Source organism: Colletes latitarsis, chromosome 4, assembly GCF_051014445.1.
Source record: "Colletes latitarsis isolate SP2378_abdomen chromosome 4, iyColLati1, whole genome shotgun sequence".
NCBI classification, from domain to species: Eukaryota; Metazoa; Arthropoda; class Insecta; order Hymenoptera; family Colletidae; genus Colletes; species Colletes latitarsis.
The window spans coordinates 39,245,754-39,266,549 of record NC_135137.1 but is presented as its reverse complement, the minus strand read 5'-3'; the positions used below and the strand labels follow the sequence as shown (position 1 = coordinate 39,266,549).

The 20,796-nt window shown below is 44.6% G+C and overlaps 2 protein-coding genes across 7 annotated transcripts; both read right to left on the bottom strand.

Moving 5' to 3' along the window:
- Positions 1-727: 727 nt before the first annotated feature.
- Positions 728-9,171, bottom strand: Dap (cyclin-dependent kinase inhibitor dacapo). 2 transcript variants are annotated; one of them, XR_013079556.1, is made up of 3 exons: positions 7,369-9,171; positions 3,420-3,852; positions 728-3,190 (listed from the first exon to the last, which is right to left on the bottom strand). XR_013079556.1 is itself a non-coding variant. In XM_076763578.1 (2 exons), the coding sequence occupies exons 1-2, from the start codon at positions 7,934-7,936 to the stop codon at positions 3,752-3,754; spliced, it is 669 nt and encodes a 222-aa protein (XP_076619693.1). In that variant the 5' UTR covers positions 7,937-9,171; the 3' UTR covers positions 728-3,751. The 2 variants fall into 2 exon arrangements, 1 of the variants encoding a protein (XP_076619693.1); XM_076763578.1 differs by having other exon boundaries at positions 728-3,852.
- Positions 9,172-12,179: 3,008 nt separating this feature from the next.
- LOC143340841 (uncharacterized) lies at positions 12,180-20,796 on the bottom strand. 5 transcript variants are annotated; one of them, XM_076763188.1, is made up of 3 exons: positions 13,419-13,892; positions 13,125-13,308; positions 12,180-13,014 (listed from the first exon to the last, which is right to left on the bottom strand). In XM_076763188.1, exons 1-3 carry the CDS (start codon positions 13,457-13,459, stop codon positions 12,802-12,804), a joined length of 438 nt encoding a protein of 145 aa, XP_076619303.1. In that variant the 5' UTR covers positions 13,460-13,892; the 3' UTR covers positions 12,180-12,801. The 5 variants fall into 5 exon arrangements, with proteins under 5 accessions (XP_076619303.1, XP_076619307.1, XP_076619308.1 ...); XM_076763192.1 differs by lacking the exon at positions 13,419-13,892 and adding an exon at positions 20,692-20,796 and having other exon boundaries at positions 12,182-13,014; XM_076763193.1 differs by lacking the exon at positions 13,419-13,892 and adding an exon at positions 13,965-14,407 and having other exon boundaries at positions 12,184-13,014.

Sequence of the window (20,796 nt, the reverse complement as noted above, 5' to 3'; positions counted from 1 at the left end):
AAATTCGACCTCACGATTATTTTAAACCGCTTACTCAGTCCGTTTCACTGAAGTAATTCTTGCATAATTTTCTGACCTCGATTTTGAATTCGCATAGAGATTAATAAATAATTATGAATGCCATTAAAAAAAAAAAATGATGCATCCGCGGATCTTTCGAACGTAGAATGCATTGTACTTTATATTCAAGATGTAAAGCTTTGTGTCTGATCGCAATAACCAAGAAGTCGGTTCTTGGAGCAAGAAAAAGAAACGTGGGAAGTAAATTCGAAGCGTAACTTACCGAAGGAACACCTGCCTCTTAGCCGACTTAGAGTTACTCTCTCCTGGGCACAGCTTCCGTTGCACCTGTTTGAATCTTCAAGAAAACAAATTCTGCGAGCTTTTCGTTCAGCGCAAGGAGTTTGTACTGGGATTCAAGGAGTACTAGGGTGGTGTCTGCTGTAACAAGGTAACATTTGGATTAGAAAAATGATAGGATAAAATGATGATTAGAAAAATGATAGGATAGGTGGTCAAAACAACCTACAAAGTGATTGAATTATCAAGGATGAGATCATGGATGATGCATACCACAAACCATATTATTCTCTTTAAAATAAATTCTACCATCGATGGGAAATCAAATACGTGTACCAGGATTAACACCTACGAGGAACCAAGTACACGGGAATAATACATATGTATAGGTTTCAGGCACCCAGGACTCGTAAAAAATGAATACAGGTTTTTTTTGTAGATAATTCTTTTTTTTAATAAACATAGGTATTCACTTATGTAGGTTAGTTTTTTTAGACTCTCTTACGATTATGGTTTACATAATAATATTGTCGTTACACATATAATTCTTAGACGAATACCAACTGGAAGTGAGACACTGGGGTACTTCTGCTCTCCCTTTTCCATTTTTTCCTTGTCAACATTCACCCTCGCAAACAAACATCATGCACACGTGCTCAAGCATATGCAAATCTCCTTTCACACACTATTTACCGGGGCCTTACGTCACGTTTGGAACGTACATACACATCTACTTATTACAAATAAGAAGTACACGCTAAGTTATGTTTACTGAGATCATACTAATACATCACAGGGTTACATAGATATACGATTTATATATTCTCTTTTACTATTTTTTTTCGTTTGTTTCCCGACGGCAGACTCTTTGTATCGTAACCTTTGCAGATCTAACGAGATTCCATAGTCGTTCGACGCGTTCCTTGTTTTTTAATTGTTTTCTTCGTAAAGGCAGGGAGAAATAATGTTTAGCAGTCTGCCGTTGACTATCAGTTTCTTCCGAAAGTATCGTCGAACCGTCCGATCGTGCGATCGTAATCGTCGAATCAGAATTTCGTCGAAAAAGGAAAAGAAAGAATATATAATATTATATGTTCGACAAATTCTTTGTACGGAAATTTTGATTTCAATTTAATTTCTTATCGCGAAGCTCTCGCTGTACGCGTATCGCTGCCATGAAAGCGCCATTGAAACTTCGAATACAACGCGACCGGTATGAAAAACGACCACTAGAATTCCTCAACGAATCGATTCATCCGCTCATAGCGCACTCCGCGAGTGAACTACGAAAAAAATAGCTTTGTAACCACCAGTCGTATTTTTGAATTATAATCTCAAAGAGGGGGAGGGAGGAATGATAAACGGAAAGAAGTGTACCAAGGAGCAGGGTGCGAGATAAAAAAAAAAAAAAATAGAGTTGTTCCAGAAGACGGCTTTAACCAAATTATTATAAACAAAAACTTGTAATAAACAGCTACCATTATAAAATCAATATACCATTTAAAGAGATATATAATTACATTTACATTAATGTTACGGTTTTGCGTAAATTCATCTCCAAATCCACGATGAAAAAAGTAACGAAGGAAGCTTTGGTTCCTTTTCCAAAATAGCGTGTTGGGCACTTTGAACCTACGTACTTTCGTTAACAGGATATAAAATCATTCGGATACAGATGCACCCTCGCATAATTTAAACAACCGTTCAAAGACCTCCAGAAGCAACGATTTCTACTCGCCGAATGGTACTAAAAGGAACCCACTACACGTTTGCTCGGTTAATGGAAATCGCGCAAATTTCAGCCTGATAATACCTCCACGAAAGGTGAACTTTCTCGTTAAACCAAGGAGAACTTTCAACGGTTTTTACACTGCACCACCAATGTCTAGGGTCTGATCGTAAAACGTTAAAATCAGAGGGGAGGGGGAGATCCTTCGCCACAATTTGTACAAGAAAATGCAATGAGATAACAAATGCAAATTCATGACGAGCTAAATGAAGATTGCATCGCACCGGCCGGCCAGATCAATGAGGATTATAATTCTGATTACTACACGACTGATCATTGTACTATAACTTCTACCTTCCAGAACATTTAATACGCAATACCAATTCTGAATTCTGCAATCTTCGTGAAGCTTCGATACTCTATATACAATATACTTGATGCAAATCAGGGCAACGAGAGATGAAAGAAGAGGAGGAGGGTGGGGAGTAGAATACGATCAAGGTTCCTTCTCTGAAGAGATATAAGAAAAAAATCGCGGGGTGATTTGGCATCGGCTGTACTTTCTTTAAGTCGTACAGGAGATCAATGCTTGAACATGGGTAACCAGCTACGTATCTAAATCATATCTTTCTCCAAAATTACTGTCCTCGAGAGACTGATCTCTCCTTCCGGCCACGAAATCGTGATTGCGTTTCCTTTGTTTTCTCAAACGTTTCACAGAGGTTCACTTTCCCCTCTGTATAATTTTTTTTGTTTGTTTTCAGATACCCTAAGAAAGAAATAATTTCGCGATCGTTTCAAGGACTCGGTCGATCGAAACCACCGCGAAAGTTCGTCCGGCGAGTCAAACTTTGTTTTCATTAGTACGTTAACAGAACATCCGCGAATCCTCGGCAAGCTGAAAGGTCGTCGAAGACTCGCGGAGGGTTCAAAATGGAAGCAACTTTTGCCTCCAGGGATTAAAACGGGTCTTCTATTTGCCGATGTTTCGATCAGAAACGCAATGCACTTGCCACTTAACACCTAAGATTCGCTTAAAATTTACGTGTTGTATCCTAAAAATATTAATATATTTTTTGTCTCCTTACACTCCCGTCTAAAGTGTACGCTGTGCAACGACACCATCATCGTCATCGTAATTCAACCCTCCCTTGCTTCATTCTTTAGAATCGAACAAACAAATATATATTACATTAATTAATTTCGTGAAATCATTACTCTCTCTGTCTGTCTCTCTATATATATATCCTAATTGTTACTCTGTGTTTAACCTAATGCAAAAAAAAAAGATAACGACACGATGAATTACATGTACATGTATTTAAAAAAAAAAAGAAAAAAAAAATTATAAAGAATAGAAAAAAATAGCAACAACCGTGGCGTATCGTACTTTCTTCCGTCGGTTTCCTCGTGCATGGTCGTCGTTGTTACTATTTTGCAATTTCCGTGGCATGGCTACGAAAAGTGTATGCGCGTACGTAACGAAAACTGGCGATGCTTCGTGGTTTCTTTTTTCCTCTGCCTACCGTTTTCGTCTACATTCATGGCGGATAAATCTACGTGAATGGCACAGCCAACGGACCTCGCGCCTCCTCTGTCGGAGCTTGCTTCTGCCGTTTTCGTTCCTCCTGGCAGTAACGCTTGCTTCGTGGTTCCGGTCCCTCTCGCGCGGACAAATGAAAGAAGGACAGCGAGGCTGAAGGAGGAAGCCGGGAAGGCTCTTTAGCTGCGTATCTGACCCGCGTTACGGGCGATCTTCTCCGGCGGCTCTATCATGCTCTTCGCGCTACCGTTTAAGCTACGTTTACGACTCTTCATGAAGTCTGAAAACATACAACAATCGAACATGTATACATCCGCAGAAACACGTAATTCGCTCACAAATACAAAAAACGTTCCGAGACCTTGCGTGATAAAAAAAAACACGACGAAGGAGACGGGTAATTTTAGCTCGTTAATCAACAAAGTTTCAACCGTTCGGCGAGCGTTATTCGAATCGAGTATTCTAAAATCGAGCGTCTTCCTAATCGCATGCAGCGTGAAGTTCGACCTTGTGCATCACTCGCGATAACCTTACGAATGTAATCGACTCACCGTGTCTGTTAATTATATATCGGTGGCAGATAAGATATCCGCGAGTCGTCGCGAACCTCGTTCGGAATTAAAACGCGCTAGACCGAAAGTACCTCGAAGAGAGAAAGAGAAAACGTCGCATAAATCGTGCAATCGTTCCGAAATAATAAGAAGCACGAAACATTGTTCCTCCTATGCGCGAGACGTTGTTTGCGAACCTTTAATGAGTCACGGTATAGGAAGCTCGGCACAAAAACGCAGCCTGCACCAAGCTGATCACTCGCGATCATGAGTCACGTCGGCGTCGCATTCAGCTCCGAACGAACCACAAAAACCCCTGTCGCCCCCTCGATCCCCTTCGGATCAACATTTGGCGAATTTCCACGGGGAAGCTCTACGCATCTGTTCAATTTTCCGAGCTAACCCTCCGTGACCTTTCCTAGTCTCGCTCGCAACGCCACGCGACAAAATTATGGATATTTCGGGGCTAAAGAACCGCGTGTGCCAACGGTCGCGAACCCCCTTTTCGATCACGCCAGATCGGACGCTCAAGTAACATTTTCAAGAATTCCAAAAGCATCGAAGAATCCACTTAGTGTCCCGTTTGTCGTGGAACGAGCCTATTGTAAAACACCCGATATAAGAACGTAAATCTCCGTTGTAACAAAAGCACGCGGTAGAGACAAGTACATTAGCATAGTCCTCGTCCAGTATTTCTTTTTTCTATGCCACCCTTTCGGCGAGTTCGCAAGCAGTTTCACGAAGCCGGAAAGAATCGATGCGTGCAATTTAAATGCCGGGATTGTGCGCGTATGCGGGTTAGAACGATCAGGATTTAAAATACGAATCGAGCCACCCCGCGTGGCTTGGGGCATCCACCCCGGTTTAGTCAGGGATGCGATCACGATGCTAGCACAGCTGATACCCCCATGGCTGGCAACGCGCAGGAGGCGCACGCTCGCACGAAGGTCGCACGCGTGAACAAAAGCTGATGACCGACAGGGGTACGCGGAAGAGAACGGGAACGGGGGTGCAGCAACCCCATATGGACTGTACAGCTGACCGCGTGGCTCATTAATAACGTACGTTAGGAAAATCAGTCGGCACCCCTATTGCACTTACAGCCAGACAGAACGGCGGTACGTTACGATCGTGTTCGTTATCCCGTATACTCGAAAACATGGGGAACAGAGGGAGGAGGTAGACGCGTCGAAACGGACCGTATCGGCAAATCAAAACGCGTCGTGCGGTGTATCGATCCGGTTAATCGAACAGCGAGCGTATCGTCACGATATTATCGTTAAATAATAACGGTTACCGTCGCGCGACGCACGCGACCACTGAAAGCCGAGCCGCAGAATAAACATCAAAGGTAAGACCAATTACGCGTAATCTCGCGCAATTAAGCCAATGTTTGAGCACGTCTCGGGTCGAAGACTCTGCTCTAACTTTGCAGAAATGCCTGTAACGCCGAGACCACACCGCGCGATTAGCGATCAGCGTTTTTCTAAAGAACCAATGGCGCGAGAAAATGATAAAACCAGGATTTACAGTCGACACAAGTCGGAGAGGGCTCCGGAAAAATCGCGTTCCTCGAGGGACAACTGTAATTAGTAAATTACCCAACGAATTCGGAATTTTTTAGTTGTGAAAGTGTCTTTAATTTGTTTTTAATTGCGTGACCACAATTTCTGTTTGATATGATACGAAAAGTATTATCTCGCAAACTCAACGGCGTGTAACGTAGTACCGATCAAGGTCTCGAGAGATAAGAAATGTAAAATATAGAGAGACCATATATAACAAACTTCACGAAACGTTTCGTACATCGGACGCGTACACATTTGCGTCGTTCCTCGTTAATAAAAAAAAAAAAAAAATCAGTCCTAACCGTAAGTATGCATTGCATTAAATAAGCTTAGCGTATTGGAGACGCGCCAGTTTAGCGTACTCCAAACACACGGTTTTTCAACAGTTTTATCGAACGAGCAAATCCGTCGTTGTGGATACAATGCGACGCATAAACAAATGAACGTCGTCGCGTGCTGCTGCGACGCAAAATGTGTTTACACCCGTGTAGATGCATGGCGTGCGGGACACATGACGAGTCACGTCCAGAAATAGTGGCGTCGCGTGGGTGGTGTGCACACCCGAATAATAAATAGGCGAAAAAAAGGGAACTAGACCGTGAGGTACCATCTGAACAAAATGGCCGTGTCCAAGATACAGATACAATACGGAAGGCCTCGCGTGAGAACACGTCCGAGGAAGCGATAATACACGGGGTGTCCGAAAATTGCACCCGATTTGGTCGAAAGGAACGTTGTTGCAGAAATTCGGTAATGCAGAAAAGATCGCGTGCCCCGCCGGGTATTCAAATAATCGATAGGCGAATTATTCTGTAATAATATTTATCGTTATGTCATTCTTGTTTACGCTCGCGCGCGTATAATTATCGAACGATGCTTATCCGTGCCAAAAATATATTTCTTCAATTTTATTTTGATTTTTATCGCTCAACTGTGAGTTTACATTAATTTTATCTAATTCGCATCCGTGGAAATACTTTCGTTATTCGACGAGCGTTCGTTGCCGAATCGGCCGATCGATTCATCGACGTAATGTACAAAGTCTCATTGTAATATAGATCTGGAAGTCAATGGTATTCTTTAATGCACGAAACATATATGCACAATGTGGTACACGGGTGCAATTCCTTCTTTTTATCAGGTGCTTACGTAATTACGCAAATTACAAAGACCTTGGCTGTCGGTCGACGTATTAGATTGACCTAGGCTGTACACACTTCCCGTATAAATAATACCAGTCAATTAACTGCGATAATGCGCGTTAATCAAACGGAATAATTCAAGAAATCTCGTGTTCGGCCTCCGAGTAATTGAAATATCAATTTTCCTTATGCATTATACCGGTCATTCATATTAGTTTGAAAGTTAATTCCTAACCTCATAGCTAATAGAGAATTGACGTCAAATTAAATATAGATGTTGAGGTTAACCCTTTAGCATTCAGTATATTTAAGTTAATTACGTGCTAGACGTGTTCTTTTTCGTAAAGGAAGGACTCTTTGAACATTGAAAAGGTTAACTCGAGCAAAGATTAGTAACTTTTTCGCAAATCTTGCACAGTGACCGACAGTCGTTTTACCCGCATGGGGGAAAAAACGCGCGTGTTTACGTCACTGTTTCGTTTTCAACGTACAATGGCAATTACGAGGTAGGAGAAAAAAGAACGTTATCGCTTACCGGTTATGGAGGACTGTTTCCTCGTCGTGGAGGTCGATAAAACAGGGGTGGTGGGTTCGACGATGTACACTTTCTTGTCCGACTCGAAGTCGAAAATTTCGTTCATGGTGACCTCGCCGATGTGCGGTACTCTTGGTTCTTGCGGCGGCGTCCTTTCCGATTTCTGGAGGATCGGAGTCGTCGGGGATTCTTTACGCAGTAATCTCGTGGTGGGCGAAGACTCCCGTGCCTTTCGTGGCGTGCTAGGCGCGTGTTTCCTTAAGTAGGGCATACCGCGTAGGGCATAGGGCTCGGGGACTACGTCTTGCGGCGTGACGAGTTCCCACTCGTACCTCGAATTCGCCCTCGGTATCTCCAAGTGAAAGTCAAATCCCCATCTCTCAGCGTCGAGTATGGACTGAGCGCGAAGCTCCCGCTCCGCCAATGCACGAGCCGCGGCATGATCGACAGGTCCGAACAGGTCTCTTCGAACACGGGCAAGGGCTGCTCTGCTGGGCACCGCTCGTCCTCCACCCAAATTCCTACTCATTTCCGTCATCATCACCGGATTCAACACTCGTGCGCTCATATTTCGTCAGTCTTTCGCGCCGACAACGTCGCCGTTCTCCTCGCACGGTTACCAATATCTAACTACGGTCACACGAAGAAACAGCTTCTGTTTCTTTTTTTGCGGTCACGATTCCTCTCTGTCTCTGATTTCAGAACGTGATCCGGCACCTGGCCAGCACCACTCTCTCCGAACTTCAACACGCGCACACCACTAAGTTAATAATCGTCCGTTTTTGCATAGGTTCGTTGCGTTCGCACACGTCCCATTTACGAAGATGATTCTTCCAGGAATCGTCCACGGAACGTTGAAATACTCGCGGCTCGCCAAGACGTGGCAACGTTGTCGTGGCGCGACCCACCGAATTTCGAATAATGGCCGTGCTCAGCGTCACCTCGCGACTACGCTGATCGTTGACTCGTCCATGGGCGCACAAAATAATCCGCAAAAATGATTTTCGCCAGCACACATTCGCAAATCGACGGATTATCGACGCAACGAGAATGTATTTCCACCGTAGAAACGTGCACGACCACTAACAAAGTTTGGCAACACGGTAAACACAGTACTGCGTATCACGAGCGAGTGAGACGCAAGATATCAAAACAGCAACACGGCTATCTCATATTTCCTGAGAGTCCGATACACGGTCCGACCGCCGAATTAATCGAAATAACGTCCAGGAATTGACGACAGAGTCCGTTCTCGATCTTTCCCTTTTCTTTTCTCATGAATTCGTCACTATAGCCTGCGGGAAGATAGAATCGGCAACGTTGCACGCACTTGCGCGTGAGCCTCCCAAAGAGACGGAGAGCGTGTTTCGACGTGTTCCCGCGAAGAATGTGACGATGTTGTTGAAATTTAAAATTTCCTGCTTATTCTGCTCAACCGATGTCGTAATTATCACGTTCGTGTACGATGACGCGCAACAAAGATATCACGTTCGGTCCATTATCCAACGGAAGAAAATTTCGCGGAAAACGTATTGCACACGGCCCGAAAGCACCAATATGCTGCTCGCTGGCACGATGAGGAATCACCAAATTGACTTCGTTGCTGTATAAAATCCAAAGAAGAACGCTTCCCGCCAAACACACGACTGTCAAGACACACGCGTGGTTCCAAGTTCGGCGGAAGGTCGTACACGATTGCGCAGTTATGTTGACGCCTGACGATGTGCGTGCGTACTCTGCAACTCACGGAGTTGCGCGAAGACACGTCCAACACGTGTAAAGCGCTCTCTAGCGACTGAAGCATGCGCCTCCCGTTGCAAGTGACCAAGCCTCTAAACTCGTCGGTCATCTTCGGCCATCGTCGGTCTCCCTCGGCGTCACCCCTTTTCCCTCTGCCGCTACGGGGAAGAAACGAAATAACCGCCATTTGCAGAATACAGTCCCTTCAACCTGAGCGCAGCACTTCAAGCTTTGAAAATACGCACGAGAAGGTTGTACAGTTATTGGCCCCTTCTCTACAGCACATAAACGAGCAGAATGCTGATGATAGTCATTGAACGTGTACCAGTATGCCAAGTTCTATGGTAAATACCCTTCAACTTCATTTTTCCTGTCGGGTCTATTTTACCCAAAACCTTGACAAACCGATAAACCATGATCGTGCATTTGTTCGCTACCTTTTAGTACAATATGCACAATTATGCTCAAACTGTGATAGTACCTGCTATTGATAAGAAAGAAACAAAACTTTGTTCCAAGTATGGCTAGTACAATCGAAAATTTGAAAGCTAGAGAACTATAAAAGTTGGGTTAATTTTACACGGTGAAAGTTTCGTAGTTGACGCTGACATAATGCTATTTAGAAACAAGTTGATCGACGAGAAATGTTAAGCACGTCGTGTATTGACAAAGGGACGAAAAATAAACAAGTCCAGCTTTCAAAACAACGGCTGTAATCTTATCACGGACACTCGTACGTACGTTTATTCGGCGGATTTCCATGTTTGCATGGCAATACGTTACGAACAGTGAATGTATTTGCATACTGTTCAGATTATCGTGGACATTTCGTTTTGACCGATAGAAGCTCCCATGGTTTAAACACCGTGCTGAGAATTAGAACACCATACTTGGACGAAATGGTCAAAAGACTTTATCTTTTTGCATTTTCGTCGAGACCAAATACGAAACAGTAAATTGGGTTAACTTGTATTTACGTCTACAAGTGTTTGGAATATATATTTAGATATGTCAATCGACTGTTTTACATTGACTATTGTTTGTATTTGTATAAAAAATCGTATATTTTATTGTGCACGTTTGAATTACGTTTATTTATTCGATTTCAGAGTTTAAGTAAGAATTTAAATTTATACGCCAGCCTAATGTACACGTATAAGTGCTTACGAGTTTTAGTTGAAAAATATTATGCATATGTAAAATATCAATTGACGATTGCTCGTTAATTTTCATGTATGTCTCGATGGTGATTGTTAGGCAGCAGATGTTTGTTGGGTCGTTGTTAGGAAAGTCACGAGATCAACGAGGCGAATCGACACTTTTCATTGATAATTGTCAATTTACTTCGTTGCTGTTCTCGTGGCCTAAATCGTTCGTATTTTCTGCAGAAGGCAACGGAGAAATGGTTTTGTGTCGCGTGGGACGCAACTCGCGTCGAGCAGACTGTGCACGAACGATCATCGTGACCAATCACGGCGCGCGTTGCCACGTAGCGTTGAGTAGTGTTAGTGGATATCCGTTCTATAAAGTATGGCCGACCAAATGGCGCCACTATAGGCGCGCGGGAAACTTTCAAACATTCAAACCGGGCACAGACGACAAAAACAATTTCCCAGTAAACATTTTGCACCGTAACCGTGATATCTTATGCAATTATGATTAGAATCGACGCCAAACTCTTACCGACGGCTCTAACCTCAATTTCGATCGTTTGTTATTTTCGAATCTACCTTCGGAATTCTGAAAGCGATATTCGGAAATGTTTTTAGCTACAAGGAAAATAAGAGAGAAACAAATAAAAAAAGCGAGAAAGACAATCGAGAGGAATAAATTCTCATGCAAAGATTGTAAAGCGTGTCGTTGGAAATGAAAATCCCACGCAACATCCAGGAAGTGGTGAGGGTGGCACCGGATGCATCTCAATGAGGGGAGAACGAGCGAATGAGTCGCGTAAAACAATCCTTTTTGCGTTTCACCGAGACTACCGTCTTTCTTTCATCTGTGGTTAGGTGGAGTACCCGTTTAGCAAGGTATTTCGTTGCACAGGTGTTCTCTCATGGTCCGCTCTAGACGAAGGATGGAAAATAAACACCGCTCGTGTGCTCCCTCCTCATCCTTGCCTCTTATTCCGTATAACGCCTACTGCATCTATCTTCCAGACGATGAGCTGTCCTAGATTATTTCTCGAGGAAGCTCGTGTTTATACATCCTGCATAGACGACCGGAAGACGCGTGGTTGCATCTGCATCGTGTGTTTACTATCGAGGTAGTCACCTGTTCCGTCAGAAAAGAGGATTTCGCTATCAAATCCGGGTTTGCCGTCCTTGTGCGTTATCTCGTTGCTTGTACGCTGCTTTAGAATGAAAATGTAACCGCGATAAATCATTTTTATCGAGCTCAAGGTGGTAGATTCTGGAACTCGAGGTTGAGAATGATGATACTCCTTCGTACGACGCGATAATAGATAATGCGGGTTTTTTTTTTTTTGTTTACGCCAGCGGAATTGCAAGATTTTAAAGATAGTAGATATCGATATCGATCGGTATTTAATAATCTGCTCGTCTCGGGATCGTTCATTAGCGATACGTGTTTGTGAAATTCTTGAGCACGGTATTGTCCAATGGTTCTTCGGAACAATGAAGGTGGTGCGCGTTATATGCGAACATCTTTTGTCGTAGTCGTGATTGTGCCCACTTCCGTGGGAATTCGCGGAACGGAAGTGCAATTTTTGGCAATGGGTACACCACCGTCAGCTTCCATGGCGCGAGCAACGTGAAAAAAAGCGATTCTTAAGAAGCAGTGCCAGGTGCATGGGCCGCCTTCTCACGAGAGCTCGCGATTAAATGTTAAGAAATCGTGATACTCGTGGAATTAGAGTTGACGTTCCTTTCAGAGAAAGTTAAGCGACTCTCGATATAATTGTGTACACACGCAACTGTAAATCTTCAGGGTTTAACTTTAACGTAGTGTAATTTGCACAATTTCGATGTTATATTCGTTAGCATAAGGTCTTTCGTAGAAAAGCGAAATGTTTCTGTGTCGTCGAAAGATGCATTTAACAGATGTGTCATCTCATTCTGATGCCTAGAAATTAGGTCGTGCATAACTCGAGCACCATATGCTTCAGAACGTCCAATCCTTTTGCACCAATCGCATATCACAACTGTTTTTTATTATTAAAAAGGAGAGAAAGTTTTTCAAGACATTGCCAGACAGTGATTTATAAATTTATAAAGAGATATATTATTTCGTTTGTCTATAAAAAGTACAGTCATTTTTTATAATTTATTCACAATATATAATATCATTCGTTCGTTAATCACGCGTATTGCACGCTGTTCTTCAATAAATATCTAATTAAATAATTATATACGGTCACTATAAAATTGGTATAAATAATACAATAACAAATATCACGGCAAACGACTTTCGATTTCCAAATTGCCATTAAAAGTCGAATTCTTTCGTTTATGTTGAAACTTGTAACTTTGGTTTACTAGCTCCTCGGACATTTGATTATGTCCATTCTGACTAGAGGTCAAATTTATGTTCTATTAGACGACGACTTTACAATTTCTACCTAAAATTTCATCGATCTCTCGGCCTCAGTATCACTCGTTTCGTTCGAATTGGAATAGCAATTCCTTCTTCAACAAAGAATCTCAAGATGAACGAATCGTCTCGTCACTATTCTCATGTACTGTCAGTCATGTTCTCATCGTCTTTGTCTTCCGGATGTTCCGCAATCGTAACGTGGTCGTCCTGCACGGCTTGCATATTTTCCACCCGATTGCACGACTCTAATTGATTACGAATTTCGTTTCGGTCCCTATCGAGTTTCACCCATTCGTAACGGCCGGGCAAAGGTTCTTCTTTCTCGAAATCGAAATTCCATCTCTGCTTAGCCTGCGTCCAAACAAAAACAGAAAGTACCAGTAATGCCGGGGGATATTAAACACCGTTGAGCGCGTATTTACTTTCGGATCAAGGTAATTTATGTTTTCTTCGTTACTCACGTTCTCTCGGTTCTTCCGTGCCTCTTCGAAAAAACAATTCGCCAGATTGTCTTCGACGCCGGATCGTCGTCCCGAGTCGCCCTCGTTATCGACCTCGTCGTCCTGGAAAAGTCTTCTACGCACGTTCCGAAGTCTTCTTCCCTCTTGCAAATCGATGTTCGGATATTGCATCGTAAGCCGGGCCCTAATAGATTCGAATTAACTTTAGACATTCGCGATACCTAAATCGACAGAATCGTACAATCTTAAGTGAGACGATGGAATCACGGAATTATCGCGCGTTATTAAAGCTACCGACTGTAGCCGCGATCGGTCGGTTTTGATTTGCGATGCATTCGAGAATAATAATGGAATAATTATACAGAAGGCCGTGGACGAACAGATGATACAACCATGCTGCGTATATTCAGACTTAAGAATATCAAATAGTGCAATGCAAGTTTAATTACTGACGCGCCACGCGCGATGTAACATACATAGTAGTTCGTTGTGGTTTGTAAACAGTATGATATGCATCGAGTGACTCGCTGCGTCGGAGAGCGCGCGAGTCTATGCACGTAGATTGGCAAAAGAGAAAGAGAGAACACAGAAGAGAAACCCGTAGCACTGTCGGCCAATGTGCCGTTGAACGGATGTATCGGAATGCATTTCACTTCCTGCATGAACGTATGGTCGCATACCGGCTAATAGTTATTATTCTACATACGTAAGCGCAGACGAGATAAATTTTTGCGGGCACAACAAAATCCTCGATTAACGAAAACGTTTCTTTCGCTGTGGAATCGGGGGAAAATTGTTAAGAAGTTTCGTAAAATTTGTCAGACAAACTGGTCTTTTCACCGTGAGAAAGCAATCGACACTAGATTGTGCTGCTACTGGGTTTCTTTAGTTGGTCAGAAACTGGTTTGTCTCGAAACTTTTGCTACCGTAATATGAATTTTCGTTTTGGGGTCGTCTAGACGGAGGTGAAACTCGAGGGTAGATTTAAAGCGTGTAACCGCGACTGCAAATAAATCTGAAAGCGTAATTTTATCGAGGTACACAATCAACGGGTGTGTAAGATCAAGGCACCTTGCGCGAAACAAAGAATCCGTACAGAGGAGCGTGCACCTGCCCAGACCTCGCATCCGCCGTTTATGGTCCCTGAATCTTTTAATATCGGTGTCGTGGCCTTTTCGACCCGCTGCAATAACAAACTCGGAATTATTTTTATTTGGTGAAATCAGGTGCACGTCCCCTTCCTGGCCCGATCGTTACGTTTAAACGAAAAGCTCTTTGATCGGAATACAAATCCATTCACGGTGTCCGTTAGTCTCCGGCGTTAATTAGAACACTTACATTTTCGACGTAACTTTCATTTTCCAACCGGCCGGAGGGCAGAATCGCGGACAGGATTATCGCGATTTTCTTTTATTACCGATCACAAGCACGTAAACACGTAACGCGATTCACTCCGGTTTCATTTTGGTATCGTGAAGGACTCGTGATTTCCTTCGATGGAAATGCGTCCCCTACGGTTTGCTGTCAGCTGGCGAAAAGTTCTTAGCTCGAATAGCAACGGGATCGATAATCCCATCGTTTTCGTCGGGGGTGTGGACTCGTACTAAAGTACGAGGGGGTATTTTAGTGCGCGCGCACATTGCAACGAGAGATGGTTCGTCAGTGCGCATTCGCACGGATATCGATATTCGACACTCTCGGTGTGCACCAACGTGCGACTCTATCTCTCTGTCATTGCACCGTGACCATTCGATTGCAACCATCGGACTGCGAGAAACGCTTTTTTCCCTCGATATTACGTATATTTTATTAGCTCGGGGTCTATAAAACGTCCTTTTCCCAAGCTTTTATCTTGCCATACGGTCACATAAGAGAAACTTGACTGTCAATTCTTGTACTTCATCGCCCCACGTTGATCTTTCCGTTCAGAGATGGACCCGCGTGGCAGAGTAAACGTTCAACTATATGTTTGTTAAAACGACTTGATAAAACTAAATTTATCGCTCGGTTCCATAACGCATCACAAACTCTACACCTTTTTCTCGATGACTATGGTTTTTAAACTATCATAAATATTGCATAGAAGCAAACCTATTAAACGCGATAGCGTGGGGCGCATACGACCTACGCGACTCGAATAGAAAGTAACTAAATATCGACTCAGCCCGGAACGAGACAAAGACCACTACAATTGCAAACAAATATTGCAAATAAAATGTAGATTTCGATGAAACTCCACAGACTTATAAAAGAGATTTCAACAAGTGTTACATACTCAAAGTTTCAAAACAGCTCTACGTATCGCAAGCATCGAATTGATAACTCTGCGGCACGCGTGCTTGGATCGTGGAATCGAATTTTAAACAGACTCGATAAATAACATGATTCTCAAATAACACTTAAACTAACCTCGAGTTCAGATTCCCGACGACTCGATTCTCGAGCATAATCTAATTCTAGATTGAATTCACCGGCTGGTTCTTGAGGCACTAATACCGAATCGGTCGTCCGAAAATCTTTAAGAAAATGGAGTACTCGCGTAAATGCAATTGCACAGTTAGAGGCAGAGGCACGAGGCTGCAGCCGGTGCAAGGCTCCAAGTGCGACTGACGGAAAGTTAGAATAGTCACTTGCATCCCAGGTGCAGCGGAATAGCCTAGATTCTCTTTGTAGACTATTAGTCACGAGCAACAGTGTAACAGACGCATGCGCGAATATTCATTAACCAAGTGATTCATTATGTTGTCGTTCGTCCCAGAATGTAATTGTTCGTGACTGCGATGTCCTTTCGCGGATAATTTCCGTTCGTTCTTCCATGACTCGATTTCGTTCGAGGAAGACTCGAAGAAATCGTTAGCGAATTATCGACGAGCTCCCTCGTCCGCGAATAATATCTATTTTCGGGGAATCGTCGAGGGCAATTACGAGCGGGAGGATCGTTTGACGGATGTTTGTCCTCGGAAGATCGATCGTTCGATCTGCAGTACTATATCGGTGTCGCGAAGCTCTGCCAGCGTATCGAATTCTAGTTGTCGGGCGATAAACCGATCGATCAATATTTGCGAGCCGGAATAAGATCGAACGCAATCGAGAGGCGAACTGTTACAGCCGAGGAAAGATAGGAAAGAGGCTTCTTCTTCGCGTTGCCAGGGAGAAAAACTGAAACGTTTCCGTGAGAGTGTGGCCGGTAGAATGGCGGGAAGTAGAACGGTAGGAAATTCTCACATATAGAGAGATACACGTATTCTCCGGAGAATTCTTCGTAGGCTGTAAAAAAGCGGCAGCTGGGAGTAACCTAGCAGCTAGATAGCTTCTCGGTTCTGCGCTTCTCGGACGTGCTTCTCTTCTGTTTTCCTTCACCTTACGCTTCCTTCGATCGTCCGACCTTCTTAACGGCTTCGTTACAACCGTCGTTTCGCACTATTCCGCGCCGGTGTTCCGCATCGTAACTTCCGAGAAAATTGCTGCAACTAGGTCGCCCATAATTTAGTTTCTTTTTTTTTTCTTCGCCGATCCGCGCAAGTCATTCTCGCGCCTTGCTCATCCATTTTCAACTAGTCAGCTGTCGATAGAATCTCTCTTTCGGAAAAAGGTCTATACGCTTCGATTCCTGACACGACGCGAACCGTTTGCATTTTTTAACCTCGGTTGATTCCGGGTTCGATTCCCATAATTACCCAGTCACGAGATCGCACGCGCTAACGTCGGGTAGAGAAATACTCGATCACTCGGTAGAGGAACTTGACCATTGGAAAGGATCCAGGTTGAAGTTCGCAACGTTCGCGATGTGCTCGAACGTTTACCGCGTGTGACCAGCATGAGCATCGCTTTTAAACGATCAAACGCGCCTGATTAATATTAACGCTAGAGAACCGAACCGTTACCATCCAAAATGAAGCGCAACAGTAAACCGTCGATGCTTTTTGCGCCGAGTCTCTCCGTTCGAATTAATTACGGGCGGTCGACGAATTTTGACGTAAACGATTTCTTATCGGCGCGAGGTCGGTGTACGGAATTTTTACGAGAACCTATTCATAGTTTCGACACCCGATTTCGTAAACCGGCTATGCGAAAGCCGACGCGTCTGACCGATATCGGAGTTGTTGCTTTTGCCTTGAACGCGTCCTTCGCTCGGTTTGTTATCGTAGTCGTGAAAATTACGTAGTTTTCTCTGCACCGTTCGCTCCTATCTGCCTTATCGCCAATTTGTTTCAAACACTTATTCCATATTAGATACGAACCGTTGCTAGATCTTTGAGCAAACGTTGTTCTCCTTTGCGGTAATTGAACGACGACGAACTCGTGGGGCGATTCGACCATTGCGTTTATTTAGTAACATATGTTCCCCGTCCCTCCTGCATTCCTTACTCGATCACATAAATACCGATCAAAGTACGTTGCATTAATTTCATTTCAAAGTTTCATATTAGGATACAGGTCGTTCCGGAGTGGGAATTTTGGTTGCTTTCCGATAGCTATATTTCAACCGGCGATTGCCACGATTGCGTACATTTCCCAACGAACCGTGCCCTTTTCGAATGATTGCTGACAACGAACTCCGAGCTCTTCCTATGAATGGAATGCATATTCATTCATTCTCCTTCACGGTATCGTCGCGTATACACGTGTTGCTCGCCGCGGATCCCGACATATGCTAAAATCTTTTGCGCCAACTGTCGCTTCCTGCGCGTATCCATTGACCTTGAAATATATTCCAGCGAAAAGGAATCACCCTGGTTGCGCTCCGTTTGACGAGGAAGCGCGTAAAAAGAAAATGGTTCTCGAATATAGGAAGGATACCGTCACTATCTTTCGCGTTTGTACCTATTCCTGCAACCGGGCTTTCTAACGAACGATTTCACGTACTCGAGGTTCGATATAAATAGCCACGAGTGCCGGAACAGCCGCGATTTGTTATACTTTCTGTATAACAGAAAAAAGAAATAAATGCAACGAGCCCCCCCATCAATTAGGGAGCAGAGACTGTTCAGCTTGACGACACTCCCTTTAAATCGTTCCCTTCTGCGGACGCGCGTGTGCCCTGCGTTATTTAAACGCAGCCTGGATCGTTACGGAGGGCTCATCCGATTCGGAACGCCCTCGGGAATGTTTCCTGTCAGACGTTTTCGTCGGATGTACGCGTTTTTAGGGGCGGAAAACCGTACGAGGAAACCGAACGACGCACGGAAACGCTACCAAAACGTTAAAAACTGCCCCGAAAGTACCTCGGATTGGGTTTCGGGGTGGACACGAACATCGAAGACCATATTAAATCCTACATGTTCGATCGACCATCAGCGAATGTACGTTTCTTCGAGAAAAAGTGACTTTTCCCCGGCAGAAATACACTGTGCGGCGTCTCTCACGTGCGGCCAATCTGTCTACGAGGCGTCGCGTCGCTCGTCGCCGGAGGCATTTATAGAAACGGGGCTGCGGAGACGCCGCGCGTAGGGCAAGAAAGAATGGAGGAACGCACGCAAAAAGCGAATCAGTCGGGCGCAATCGTTGAAATTAATTCAGTTCGCCTCTGCTATGCGAAACGGCTAATCGCATTCTCGCACCTGTTATGCTAAACGATTCGGTAGCTCGTACGTAATCGTTTTAAAATATGTGCATCTAGTGAACAGTACGCGTCTCCACGCAACGGATAACACGTTATTTTTGCAAATGAATAGGTCGGGATTATCGGTTGGCTGTAATCGACGTAATTATTTATGTTCGTTAGCGGAACAGTTTTCGTGACCGCTGGAAGATGCCTGGGAAAATTCTTCCATCTGTTCCGTAAACAAGAACCGCGCGAAGGGTTCGTTAACCGGCCACATCTCGCATTCCACGCTTAATAACAACGAGAAATCATTATAGGGATATATACCGTGTGCACGTGGTTGCACTCGCCACGCAGCAGGATCCACGATTCGCCCTCCCCGATGCGCCGTCGATGATCTTTATCGACTTAATTAATTTGGAATTCCGCGCGATACCGAGTATTCCGGGACGCGCGTGTGCGTATTGCGCGATGTTCAATCATCTTGGTGTATGTTTCGCACGGAATAATTAACGCGATACGGTAGAGTCCCTATTAACCGGCACGTTTCCCTCGACCAGGCTTCGATAAATGTCACGGAATACATTTCACGGTCGCGTGCATCCGTTTCTTCCAATAATCCGCCAAACGTACGTTCGGAAGAAGAAACGATCGCAGGTGTTGGGAAAAATGAACGGTGACACGATTCCGAGGAGGAGGGACCGCTCGCGGTCGTTTCCCATCGTTTTGATCATAAATTCGCGACAATGGTTCCTCCTCTCGAAATAGGTTAAACCACCCACACCTCGTCGCAAATCTACACACCCGTTCGGCTTTCCCGTCGATCCCATCGGACGGAAATAGATTCACGTAGGTCGTGGACACAGCTGCGGATTTCTATCTAGTATTTATTTTGTGTTCACGCACCGTTCGCCCATTTGCGGCAGGTCAGCGTCGTTCCTCGACCCACGTATCGGCCAACGAAACGACACTTTGCCGTCGAGTTTCCCTGGCAGAAAAAATTCCATGTCCTCGAAGGCGACGCGTCGCGTGGACTCGCTCGATTTTACGACCGTCGCTAGCCACCAAACAGACTCTCGCCTTTTTTATTTTCACCCGCTACGCCCTCGGATTTTCAAACGCGTACAGGGTGGCAGGCACGAGACCTTTTACGAGCGGTTTTTCCCAGAACCTAGCTCGATAAAAAGTAAACAGTCGATTCGCGATTCGCTCGAGATGGGCACGCCGTTTCCTCGCGAATATTCAAATTGGAGCGTTCACGGTGGCCGCGCGTGCAACTGCAAATTAGCCGAGGCAGAAGCGCGATTATCGGTTTGACGGTCCGACACGCGAGAAGAAAGCGAAAGCGTCGCGCTAAAAGAGTCTCTTGACCTACCAGACTTTCGACGCGATACGTACTCTCGTAAATTTCCGTCGACGGTCGGTTGGTCCTCCTCCGCGTCGCGAGTTTCGCGCGATAGGAACCGCGCGGTTCGGAAATTCGATACGGAAGCTCGCGAGAGTCCTCGTTGGCGTTGTTCCGGCGACAGTGACAAAGCCCATTGGATACTGTTTTACGCCGTGGTCGGCAGAATAAAGAGAAAGGTGTCTCCCGGTTGCTGTGGGTGCATTCAACCTGTCCGGAATTTAAAACCCTCGCACAATAACCTCCTCTTTCGTACGCAGAGAAATCCAAGACTCGCCTCGTGAACTCGAGGAGCACAGGAAAGGCCAAACCAACGATGTAACGTTACACTGTTAAATCCCGTATGTAACGCTAGTCTCGGCCAGCACTCTCTCCGCTCGTGAGTTACCGGATGCAGGACCGACCGCAACGCGACAGGATCCATGCTGTCAGGAGGGTTGCGTGTCTTATCGCGAGACAACCTCCTATATCAGAATCAAAGGTGTCAAACGTGCCATTAGGAAACAAGATGTCGAGACCTCGGCGACAAATCTACCGCCATTTTTTACCGAAACGAGAAACGACCATAGTAGATATTATTCAAAATGAAAGTCAAGAGAATTAGCTGTGTCGCGTACCTGTGTCTCGCAGCCAGCATGTTGACGGGAATTCCGGGCCTTGTAAAGAAACGCGATTCGCAAGAGGACCGTACTGTGCAAGTTTGCCGCAGTAACTGAAGCTCT

Bases quoted from the DNA above. Each gene is read 5' to 3' on its own strand.
- LOC143340841 (XM_076763188.1), bottom strand. From the start codon at position 13,459: ATGCATCGCAAATCAAAACCGACCGATCGCGGCTACAGTCG. The intron at 13,309-13,418 runs GTAGCTTTAATA...CGAATCTATTAG, and splicing joins ACCGATCGCGGCTACAGTCG to GGCCCGGCTTACGATGCAAT. The intron at 13,015-13,124 runs GTGAGTAACGAA...GTTTGGACGCAG, and splicing joins CACGGAAGAACCGAGAGAAC to GCTAAGCAGAGATGGAATTT.
- Dap (XM_076763578.1), bottom strand. From the start codon at position 7,936: ATGAGCGCACGAGTGTTGAATCCGGTGATGATGACGGAAATGAGTAGG. The intron at 3,853-7,368 runs GTAAGCGATAAC...GTATGTTTTCAG, and splicing joins GAAACAGTCCTCCATAACCG to ACTTCATGAAGAGTCGTAAA.